General features: G+C 38.0%; 1 protein-coding gene across 1 annotated transcript in view; it reads right to left on the bottom strand.

Annotated features, from left to right (window-relative positions):
• Galk (N-acetylgalactosamine kinase) overlaps positions 1-12,779 on the bottom strand; it is a 53,438-nt gene that overhangs the window by 19,594 nt on the left and 21,065 nt on the right. Inside the window, exons 5-6 of the mRNA XM_083126354.1 lie at positions 3,083-3,191; positions 1,308-1,465 (exon numbers count right to left, since the gene is read on the bottom strand). Coding sequence (XP_082982480.1) covers positions 1,308-1,465; positions 3,083-3,191 — 267 coding nt within the window. The remainder of the gene's footprint in view (positions 1-1,307; positions 1,466-3,082; positions 3,192-12,779) is intronic.

The raw sequence follows: 12,779 nt of genomic DNA on the forward strand, positions 1-12,779 counted from the left end.
AAATTTTGGAATATCATATTGGTTTCTCGAAAGGAGAGAAAATTAAAGAAAAGCTGTCCTGGTCAGCCAAAAGTCTAGCCAAGCCTTAAACCACTGTTACACAGTGTTGTACAGTGATGCCTCGCATAACGAACACCTCACACAATAAACGTGCATATGAGCTGGAAAATTTCCTGCATGAACTGCATGCAAATATCATCACACATGATTAATCCTTTAGCAGGGACGCTTCATTATCTTACATGAGCAGGCATGGATGGTACTGTCTTTTACGACTGTTATAAATGCACTAAAAGAAAGACCAACCAAAGCATCAAAAGTTGAAATAACAATGAACTGGTGCATGAAACCAGTTTGATACATAGCATTGTTACCACATTCAGAAACCAAACGCATGAAACAAACTGCCAGCAGCTTTGCAAACAGTAAAGGTGGGGGGAATCTGTTGTGGTATGTTTTACATTCACTGGAATATTTTTATGATGTTTTGCAATTTTGGACCGAGCTCAGGAACATTTTTTTTCCTATGTAACCTATTGGAAACAGCATCTTGCATAACAAATGATTTGCATTTAACAAATGCCATCTTGGAAAGGATTGCATTCCTTACCCGAAGCACCACTGTACTTGAATTCTCTGTATTGTATACAAATCACATCACACATACGCTCACCTACCCACCCTCCCTGCCCTGCCTAGACAGATACTGTATATATTTGTGAAAATAAGGTGTGTACTGGTAAAAATAAAATAAAAATTTAATTTTTTTTTTTTTTAAAAAAAACTGACACCAATAAAATACTGATGTCAAAATTTACCATTACTGATATAAACTGATTTGATATGAAGGTGAAAATATTCTACAATGAACCTGAATATTTCATTCACCTTCTTAATAAAAGTGTGTAATCAGGTGTCTACAAAAAGTTTTACATACAAAAATAAACTATGCATTTAGGTATTTTCCTTGCAAAACCAGATACATGAAATATACCTTTATTTTAATTTTAAAAATTGGCAGAATTTTACACAAAATCACAGGGTATCTATAAAAATACCAGATTGGAAAAATTATTGGTAATTTTATCACCACAGTGTGATATGCCTATATTGGCCTATACTAAGGAAGTATCAATTAATCTGTAATACCTAATTAATATTTAGTTTCAGAATTACTTTTCTAGGGAATTCCGACCACTCTGAAACTCATTCCCTGTACAGGGTTCATTTATTTTTCCATTTTTCTATTACTGTACAAAACAAGGAAGTGATTCTTGTAATAGTAATACAGCCCAAGAATATCTTACCTGTGATGCTAGTCTACACTCCATAACCCGACAATTATAGTCAGCAGTAGCTGCTTTGTTGATCTCAGCTAAACTGTTAGCTATGACAAACACAGCACCTTCAGGAAGTTTAACGTTAGTTGCCCGTAAAGGATTAAATTCAATTAGTTTGGCACATCCTGAAATGAGGCGAGAGCTGAAATTAATTGACATATTTTTTATTGCTGATGTATCCAAACATTGTGTATGATTTTTATTTATATGTTGAATTCAACTGCAGAAATGATTTAATGATTTTTAAATAATGGGCATGTCAGCACATATGCTATTTCTACCCATCACGCAACATGAGATAAGCCCATTTACTAAAACAAAATGGAAGATAGGACTGTAACAAGATATAAAATTTAAGATCTGTGTGAAACTGCAAATATTCAGCTTTCAAATGGTGGTAGTACCATGTATTTCTGTTCAGTATTGGTGAAAACATTGTCTCACAAAATTGACCAATCATTTTTGCACACGCTTTATGATGTTAAATAATCACATAAATGCTCAGAAACGGATCAACATAAATTCTTCTTCAACTGACCTCCACGACAGAGTAATAAATACAGCAGGTTCGAATCCTGACCTAGGCATGGGTGTCTTTTGTGAGTGCCCCTTCATCAATTTTATCACATCATAGCTCATCCCGATTATTGCAATTAGCCTAAAGTGGCAGAAAAGCAATGCTGAAAAACAAATCAAATCAAATCCTTTAAGCTGAAATTTCTGTTATTGTACATGTACATGCATACACACATACATATCCTATGACTTCAGTTATGGTAATCTTCAGAGATGTCTCCACATCACAAATCTTGACTTTCTTTAAAAAAAAAAATGTAACTAGTACTGTCTGCAGAACTTTATGGAGACTAAGGAAGAACTAAAAAAGAAAGCATTTCACTGCATACTCATCGCACCCTGTTTTATCATTCCAAAAATTGATATATAGCCTTTCATTGCATCCGCACGTCAGATAATGAAAGCAATAATAGCAGTGCAGAATCTTCAGACACAGAAGATTAAAATTAATATGTCTACACTTCACAACACTGTAGTAAATTTTCTCATGTTTAATATCTTGATTATAATGGACAAATCAATAACAACTAATGTGTTGATTTCTTTTTCAGACCAAAAAAATTATCACGAAAAAATGATATGCATCGATTTAGACTATATTCAATGTTAACGTATATTTACAAGTATTCACTGCGTGCTAATTCACACTCAACTGTATTGCAAAAAAAAAAAAAATGGCATAAAATCTGCGACGATAATGCAGTGAATATGGTAACAACTAAGGTAAAGGAAAAGTACAGCTACACCCCTGTGTACCGCAATATACCGTGAAGGTAGGGGGGATGTGGAGGCACGGCCTCGCAGGTTCACAATCTCAGCCACATAATAACATAATGAGCACCATGCTCTGACCACGTCTCTTCCCCTCCCTCTTCATACCCATTTAGTAGAGGCTGAGTGAATCCCAGAGTTGTTCCATGCAGGGATGTTACTTGAAGATTTCCCACCTGAAATCACCCACACTGGGAACCTAGCCAACAACTGGACAACCGTGGCTCTAAAAATAACATTTCAGAATCATAAAACCACTGAACACCTACAAAGGAACAATGTATAACCAACAGCTAAAAAAAAATGGCCTTAGTAGATTACAATTATTTACAATCTTTACATGAGTGTATGTTTCTTCCTCAGTGTATAAAAACATTCCGCAAGTTATTACAGACCTTTAGTTCCCAGAAATGCAATAGCCTGGTCCATACCACCTCCTTCAGTCCCTATATATTTCTCTGATTTGGCACATAAAGTTGCAATATCTTCTTTGGTCATCTGTAACTGAAAGATAAATTAGGCTTTTCAGGTACTTGCTTATCAAATGCCCAGTGATGTACAAAAATTAATATAAAGGAAACTGCTTATTGTAGAGTTTGTTGGTTTTGTTTTTTGAGAAGATGGGGGCCCACGGTCTTGTCAGAAGTGAAATGTTTTCCTCCCTCCCAACAAGATTAGTTAGAACAGTGGTTGTCAAACATTTTTCTCATTGTATCCTGTAACTAAATGTCTAATGTACACCCACCACAGGTTTTTCTATTCTGAATAGTGGGTTTTGTTTTTTTTTTGTTTTTTTGGCTGCCTGATTCACATGATTTTACATAGTTCCTAATATCTTTGTGACAAGTCGGCCACCAAAAAGTTGACAAAATTTTCTTAATACACTTCTGTACACCCAAATGAGCTCCCCCTAAGGCAGTATCGTGGTAATAGCGACAAATAAGATGTTGAAGAGTCTGAAGAACCACAACAAGTGAAGAAGAAGAAGAACGAGGCGGCTGCCACACAAGTGAATCCTGATATAGGGCATAACGTTTAAAAGGTTGGTCAGCACGAAGTTGTTGAATGATAGGAGTTAAGGTGGGATCCTTTTGTTGTAGGTCCAAAATATCAGATTAACTAAATGGGATAATTTGGAATTTAGGAGCGGTACATGCAAGCAAAGTAGTAGGTGGAGGAGAAATCTGAAATTCATTTTGAGAATACATTCTAGATAGACAATCTGCCACTGGATTGTGCCTGATGGAATATGTTCCACCGTATACGAAAATCTAGATAAGTAAAGTAACCAGCGGCCGAATTTACCGTATTGGTTAGGATGACGTAACAACCACGAAAGAGCCTGATTATCTGTTTGCAATGTGAAATGTTTTTTCTGTCAAGCAGATGTCAAATTTCTTGAAACCCAACACTATTGCACAGCATCCAGCTTCGTATATTGATTGTCGGCGTTCCAAGTCAGTGCATTTGCGAGATGCAAAGGCAATGGGATTCAGAGAACCATCCTCCATACGCTGATTCAATGTAGCGCCCAACGCCAATCCAGATGCATCGCACTGTAAAACAAATTCCTTGGAAAAATCGGGCAGAGCTAGTACAGTGTGTGTAATAAATACCTGTTTTAATTAATCAAATTGTTGTTGATACGTCATGGACCATGTAAAGAGAATACCTTCTTTTTCTTGTCAGTAAGGAAAGACGTAAGATTCGAGTAAGTTGGAATGAACTGAGCATAATAACCCAAAAGACCCAAGACATGCTGAACAGCTTTTTGGGTCTTAGGAGGTGGAATGTCTTGAATAGCCGCTATCCGATCCAGGTCTAGGATTAACTGGCCTTCCCGCAAAATGTATCCCAAATATTTTACCTCTCTCTGCATCCATTTGGATTTCGTTGGATTAACCGTCAAAACAGACTCTCGGACAGACGTAAGCACCAGTTGTAGATGCCTTAAATGGGTTTCTTCATCCGGACTAAATATTAGGACATCATCTGCATATGTGACTAAAAAATCATATTTGTAATATCCCAAAATTTTGGCCAAAGCCTGAGTTAGAAGCTGAGTCCCCAGGTATATTCCGAAGGGAACCCGAGTGTACCTATATTGTCCAAAAGAAGTGACAAAGGCCGTAAGGTTTTTACTGGGGGTTTTTACTGGGTTCATCTAAACGGATCTGGTGGAAGCTCTGACATAAATCCAAACATGAAAATACCCTACCTGATTGGAGATGCTGGAAAATCAGGTCTATACGGGCTTGTGAAAAATTATCATAGGCTATTAAATGGTTCAGGTTTTCGTAAGAGCATACTAAGCGATGGCCACTGTCCTTTATGTCAACCAGAAAACAAGGGGAGGCATAAGGCAATGCACATGTCTCTATAATAATTTGATCTATTAAATCCTGAATCTGAGTACAAAGTATAGCCATCTGAGTCGGATTTAGCTGGAAAGGCTTTGAACGAAACAGTACTTTTGAGATTAAGGGAATAGAAACTGGATCTAGAGTAGAACTGCCCACACGGTCCTTAACCACGTCCTTAAATTGATGCAATAAGGTCTGTACATTCGAAGGAAGTGATTCTGTTTTTAGCATATTAGCATCGGTAAGGGAACTGTCAGTTTGTATTCTTTGCACTTGCTTTCTCGTAACGAAAGGTATTTGTTCATGAGAGTAAGGAAAAGATACTATAAGCTGTTCAAAAGAACTGGTACCTTTAGAATGAGAAAGGAAGTCCGATCCAATGATAACAGGAAATGGTAATGCCTCAGAAACCCAAAAGGGCCATTTCCATGACAAACCCTGAACCTTGATGGTCAAGCAAACTTGTGATTCCAAGGAAATAGCTTGACTGTTAACAGTCTGCAAAACCTGCGTGCCCTCGTTGATTAAAGGTGATTTATAACGTAAAGTGTTTAAGAAAGCCCGTGCAATCAGGCTCACGGAACTTCCCGAGTCTAAAAGAATGTGGCTTGGAGTCGTATCCAACGTTGCAGAGATTATAAGGACAGCTTTTTACGTCATTGTCAATGGAAGATCAACATGAGCACTAAATAAAAACTTTTGGGAGGTATCAAAAATCCCCATGGAAGGAGAAATAACATTGGTATCTGTAGACATGCCATGAGACTGGGTAGACACCTCCTGAGAAAATAGTTCTGTACAAGAGTCAACAGTAAGAGCAGACGAGCTGATAAGAGTCCAACATTGGCGAACTGATGTCGCGATCTTGAATAGATGGAGTCGAAAGTATAGACAAATAGACATTTAAGTGGTGTTCCCTATACCGCAACTCCATAGGCCAAATTTCCCTTGCTAAGCATATAAAGGCAGACACGGATGTAGACCTACTTTATTCCATAAGATGTAGGCATGTAACATCTTGCAAGCCCAAAAACACAGAACTCAATAAATTTTCCTCCCTCCATTCAATTCGCAAGATGTGAAAAGCATCCTGTACATCGTGCAAATATGCAGATAAATATTCCTGCGGATGTTGTGGACGTGTCAAGTAATAATCCATTAATAGCTGTAGTTTGAAAAAAAGGTACAAGACGGTGCCACACAGCTCATATAAAAAGAGGCCAAGGAACCTTCTCCAAAAGTAATTCATACCATGCCTCGCAAAGAAGACCAACTGTCGAAGAAAAGGCAATTAAGAATAATGATTCCAAATGTAGAAGGTTAAGTTGAAATGTTCTATGCAGGACTAATAAAAATTCATAAATCGATATATGATACGAACCATCTGTATACGGCAATTGTTTCAATAATTCATCAGCCACTGAATAGCGAATATGATTCGTGGTACAGGAATGATCCGGAGGTAAAAAAAATTCCGAGGTGTATGACAAAAGGGGTTAGGTTGTATGGCAGGTGTTTGCTTAGGTACATTTGATAATAGACCAATAGGCCGATGAGAAATCAAAGTTGACATGTTGCCCTTATCTCAAGAGTTTACCCCAATCAAAAATTAGTAACCAGAAATGGGTACTTTTGACCCAAAATAGTAAGCACTCCTCCCCCGAAATATATGTAACCCCCAACAGAACCTTAATTCAAACGAAACCCCAAAGGGTTGAAAACAAATATAGGGAAGAAATACATAGCGGTGACCACCTCGTATTTAACGGTATCTCAAAAAAATTTACCAAGACCACACAGGTATTTCAGAAAAAAAAATTCCAAAGGTAAAAATTTAACCTGATCTGATACCAAAAACTTTCTAACATGATCGGTGCACTCAACAAAAAATACTATAAGAAAGAAAGGTGACCCAAAGGATGTGGAATCGTAATTTAGTATCACACCAACCAACGTACAAAATAAAGAGTGTTGAAGTTAACGAAACGTTGTAACCGTTTCACTTCAGTCCCGTGAAAGGGATCCCAGGGCCTAACACATACGTGCGGTCAAAAAAATACAAATTCCTAAAGCAGCGTAACAATAACATAGATTTAATATTTCTTTGGCTTTTTATTATCAACGGACCTCGCAACAAAGTTTGTCCGGGATTATCAAAACAAGTACATTATTCAAATTTCAATCACAACTTGTTAGATGACCTGCGTCAAATATAGCATTGTTCAATTCAATATTGTATAACGACTAACAATAACAAAGGCCTACACAACCTCATTAATTTAACATATCACCGTGTACACTTAGATTCAAATTCACACCAAAAATGGCTCGTTCAAAAATAACGTTTAACCTGATCTTGGTATGAACCACCGGAAAGCTTTAAAATACAAATCTTGCTGTTCTTTAAATTGTCTAATAACTTGATGCTCTGAATTTGCCCCATTACAATTTATTAATCGTGGCTTGTTACAGAAAACGCGAACCAATTCTACTGGCGACCAACAGTCTATCTCCAAGCCTCCAGAATTACATAACAAAGGGAACGACATACTAAACGACGTGCACCATCTAAAGAAGTGGCGAGAATTCCAGCTGCACATTTTTTTTTTTTTTTTTTGAAGAAACTTGTTCCTTTTCTTCTTTTTATAACTCAATGTACTAATCACACCAACACAATTCGCACTCGTAACAAATATAATGTCAACTAACATTCACTTTACATACCTCTGATTTGTGGAGAGTGACAAAATTTTTACAAGAGGGCTTCGCTCATTCTTGTTCCTGTCACCAAACAGTCAGTCGTGGAATTGCGCAAGCAGAACTCAACTATTCGCCATATGGTCATCTCGGGCTCGTCTAGGAATGCCTAGTAACCTCTTCCGTAACAGTTACATGCTTGACTCGACGACACAGTAGAATCTTGTCGAATTGGACCTTCCAATTGGATGAACCCAACCATCTTTGAAAGGAGACACGTAACCCCTTCCGATTTTGTTACGATTGCTTGACTCGTAGATCTTACTTGGGGGTCACTGCAATATCGGACGAATCCAACGTCGTAGGGACCTCCTTGGTTTCGTCTAGGATCATTCCTGCCTTGCAACCAGTCCGTTTGTTTGCCCCACGTCTCACACAATGTATGTCTATAAGTTTCTGCGAACCCAACACATAATTAAATATCTCTGCCGTTTTCACTCGAACTTGTCCTATCGAGTCGACATATCTCACAATGGTACTTCGTCATTCCTCGTAAAAGTTTCACATTAAAAAACTATGTTCAATCAATTGTCCCAGATTATCCCCCCTCGACGAGTAGTAACTGTAGAGAGTTCGCAACAAGGACTTGCACCATTCCCTCGTCAACGGCCAAAGTGTAGTCTCATTCTTGTGGAGTAGCAAGGTCGGTGCAGAGAACGCCACACTGTCCTCTAGTGGAGACTTCCGGCATATTACGTCATCGGCAATAAACAGACGCGAAGCGTAACAGCTGTTCAAAGCTGGAACGAAGTTGTGAGGTGTTTTGCATTGCGTAATAAGGTAAATCACACGAATCCGATCACGCAACAAACAAAAATAAGTTTGTAAACAAATTGTCAAGCACAATTTTGGAGTTTTTATTGTAAATCAGAGGCGTGGCATGCATGTAACTGCTGTTATCGCAGGTAACAGCAAAATATAGAGAATTGAATAACCTGTCTTAAAATATTATTACATAAATAAACTGGTAATATTGTTGTAAAGTAAATATTGCAGACAGACATTTCTTCTGACACCAGCAAAAGCGAAGAGGAGGACTGTTCCGGTACCCACCTGAGGCAACATGGAGGAAAGGGCCCTGGGCCCACGCAAGGAAGACTGTTACGGCGGGAGGAGGAGGCGGGTTATTGCCATGCCTGTTTAGCCGCCACAGTTGCCAGTGATTCTTACCGGATACATATTAGTGTTGCCATATTCAATTGACAGAAAAGAACTAAGTCACCTAATCAGGTGTATCTTACTCGCACTGGGGAACGATGGTGCAGTGGTAGAGTCGCTGCCTTGTAATCAAGGGGTCTCAGGTTCGATACCCGGTGGAGGCAAAAGTGGTTCGGATCCCACTTTAAACTGTAGATCCAGTTCCAATTAGCCTTACTGCGCATAAAGTGGACTTAAAACGCCAAATCATAATAAAAATATCAAATCACACTGGGGAAAAGCAAACCACCAAGTGATATTTTGTATGTATGTATGTATCAGCGATTACGAAAGTCCTCTTTGTCCTTCTTTGACATCTTTGGCGAGAAGGAGAGGAGAAGGATGAGGATGGTCAAGCGGCTGGCTGTCCTTCTAAAAATGTCAACCTAAAATTGTATATTTCACACATATATTATTATTTTGGTTACAGGAATTTGTGATAATTGTTGAAAGGGCCGATTGAGATTGACATACGTTGTCGCAGGAATGTGATAATTTCGGATTGAAGGAATGTTTTTGAGGTAGAAGCACTGTTTTTGGGTGAAAACATTACTTACAAGCATAATTTCCCGATTGTTATCTTAACACGCTCTGAAGTGTCAGGTGTCGCAGGTTTGAATCCTCAGCAAGAAATGGTTATTTCAATGTTTGATGTCATTATTTTACTTACATAATTATAAAAATTAATAATTACATACTCAAAATAATAATTACTTTATTTCAATAATTCACCATGCATCCTCATCATTACAATTACGATTATCCTATAAAGTGAAAGCCTTAAAGGTAGCAAGGAACGTAAAATATATGAAATAGTAGTGATGTCAGAAATGAGATTTCTGTGGATTTAGCGTAACATGGGAGTGGGAGTAATTAGGAAACAGATCAAGACTACATCTACTCTACATACGTCTTATTTGAAACGAAAAGATTTGCGATTTGAGCAAATCCAGTTTCAAAAGAACAGGTTCCAAAGGAAATATTGGCTATTGGGGAAGCGCCGATGCTGAGAGGGGAGGGGGCAAGGTGGGTGCTTCACGTGTGTAAACAACATAAGCAAGAGACAAAGGTGTTACAAATAGGAGAGAGGGAGGAAGTAGACAATTTCTCCATATTCCGAGCGAACGCATATGAGTTCTTATGCGGTTGGCGGGAGGGATTGTGCAGTGGGAGTTTTGTGAGAGGTGTCTTTTGTCTTTGTGTTGTTTTCAGGCATTGTCAATTAACAAGCGGAATGGAGCTTGCTCCGAGTTCCGAGGTGGCGAGTTCGTCCTATCTGAACAGTGTGTGTAATTGTGCGATACAAGATATTTTGAAGCAATCTTTCGGTTTGCGTTCTTTTGCAGAACAAAGCGAAATTGTGACGAAAGGAAGGCCAACGCCTATTTTGAACGATTTAAAAACCAAGTCGTCTGCTGGATATGACCGACATTTGAATGTTTCGTGGTATAACGACTATCCGTGGTTATGTGGATGTGCGCAGTTGTCGAAACTATTTTGTTGGCCATGTACTCTATTTTTTAGTGAAAAAACGTGTGGAATTCAGGTGTTGATAACATGGAAACCTTCAGGATCATCAGAGGACAGCACAAGATCTCGAAGCAGCATATTGCATCGATGTGTTCCCTAACTTCATTTGGTAAAACAAGGATTAATTTTTCTTTGAGTGAAGGTTTTAAGAGATCTGTAGATAAGCACAATGACAACGTTAAAAGAAATAGATATATTTTAGAATGCCTAATTCGCACCACTTGCTACTTAGCTACACAAGAATTACCCTTCAGAGGAAGCAACGAAACCAACGATTCCTTGAATCGAGGGAACTATGCGGAACTGCTTCATTTAATGGCCCAAACTGATGATAAACTGAATCATCACCTGCGAACCTCTACAGTTTTCTCAGGAACATCAAACAACATCCAAAATGATATTATTGAGTGCATTTCATCTCACATGAATCAAATAAAGAAAGAATTTAAGGAGAGTGTGTTTGTTGCTGTAATAATGGATGAAACGACTGATGTTTCTAACAAATCTCAGCTTTCGACCGTTTTCAGTTATGTCACTTTGAACGGAAATGTAGAAGGAAGATTTGTAGGTTTCTTAGACATAAGCTCTAATAGAATATCTGCTCGGTTATTTCAAGTTCTGTGTCGCTATGTGGATGACTAGAATTGTGGTACAAAACTCGTCGCACAAACTTACAATGGGGCTCCACTCATGGCCAGTGAAATTGGCAGACTGCAAACTCTCGTTAAGGAGAATTATTTACAGGTAATATTCGTGCACTGTTATACACATAGACTTAATCTAGTTTCAGAAAATTCCGTTAATTTCATAAAAGAATGTAAGGTGTTCTTTGAAACAATCTCAGGTTTATCTTTTTTTTTCTGAAAATCATCGAAAACAACAGAAGCTCTAGACCGTGAAGTTAAAAGGCGATTGCCGTCAGTCTCTAACACAAGGTGGAATTACAGGAGTAGAAGGTTTTCAATTGTAAAAATGAATTGACAAGTTTGTTTAAGTCCATGATGGAAGACACGGATGAATGGGAAGGCAAAACTAGAGCTTGTGAAGCAGGATATTTTCGAGCCCTTCAAAACTTTGATTTTAACTTTATGTTGAAAGTTTTTCATGCTATATTTCCAAAAGCCGATGTCGGACCCTGTGGCCGAGTGGTTAGCACATCGTGCTGTGACACCAAGGGTCCCAGGTTAATTTGGTTGTTTGTGAATGTTCATTCATCAATTTCATCATTTCATCACTCATCCCCATCATCGCAAATTAGCCAAGAGGCACAAAACGCGAAGTAAAATAAACTAAATCAATCAATCAATCCAAAAGCCGATATTTTGTTCAGTGTTCTGCAAAAGAAAATACACGATGTTGGGTATTGCAAAAAGAAAATCAGTGATTTTGTTGACAGCCTTACAAGAATGCGTGACGATTTCAACATTTTGTGACCGAAAATGGAAAATCTGCATGAAAGTGTAAGTGCGCAACAGTCAAAGAGACTAAAAGTTAGTGGAGTTAGTAACAGTAAGAAGGACATCTGTCGGAGGCTCTTCTACGAAATAACCGATACATTGAAAGGTCAATTTATAACAAAATTTGTAGATATTGATAAATTGGAATTTTTGGCCTTGCTTGATTGTGATGGATTCATAACTTATTCAAAACACTTCCCAGAAAAAGAGCTTCACGTACTTTTGAGAAACTATGGACAGTTTTTTAACATGATACGCCTCAAGAATGAACTTGCATACATATATGCTTCTCCTGAATTTAGAAGCAAATCAGTTCATGACATGCACTTACATACCATTGGACTAATTGAGGCGTTACCTGAAGTAAACAAATTGTGTAGTTTGATGTTAATTATTCCTGCTCCAAGTGCTTCAGCAGAACGATCCTTTTCTGCTTTGCGGCAGATACACACCTATTAGAGAAACCCCCAAGGACAGAATAGATTGTCGGGGTCTATCATTGATGGCAATAGAAAAACCCTGCTTCAAGATCTCAAGAAGAAATCTTCATTTTATGTCAGCATCATAGAACTATTTTCAAAGAGTCGTCGGATTGATCTGCTCTATATGTAACCTTCGATGTTTCTGTGAGTATCAAATTACGTATTTCTTTATTAGGCTAATGTTTATTGTGTCAACAACCAATGTTTGCAGTTTCACTTCAGTGCTTATGCCAACATTTTTTTCCTGATTAATAACTTTACCAAAATCTAGTGTTGAATTGCAGTTATACCAGAATTATATGAACT

The sequence above is a fragment of the Lepisma saccharinum genome, chromosome 8 (assembly GCF_977018435.1).
Source record: "Lepisma saccharinum chromosome 8, izLepSacc3.1, whole genome shotgun sequence".
NCBI classification, from domain to species: Eukaryota; Metazoa; Arthropoda; class Insecta; order Zygentoma; family Lepismatidae; genus Lepisma; species Lepisma saccharinum.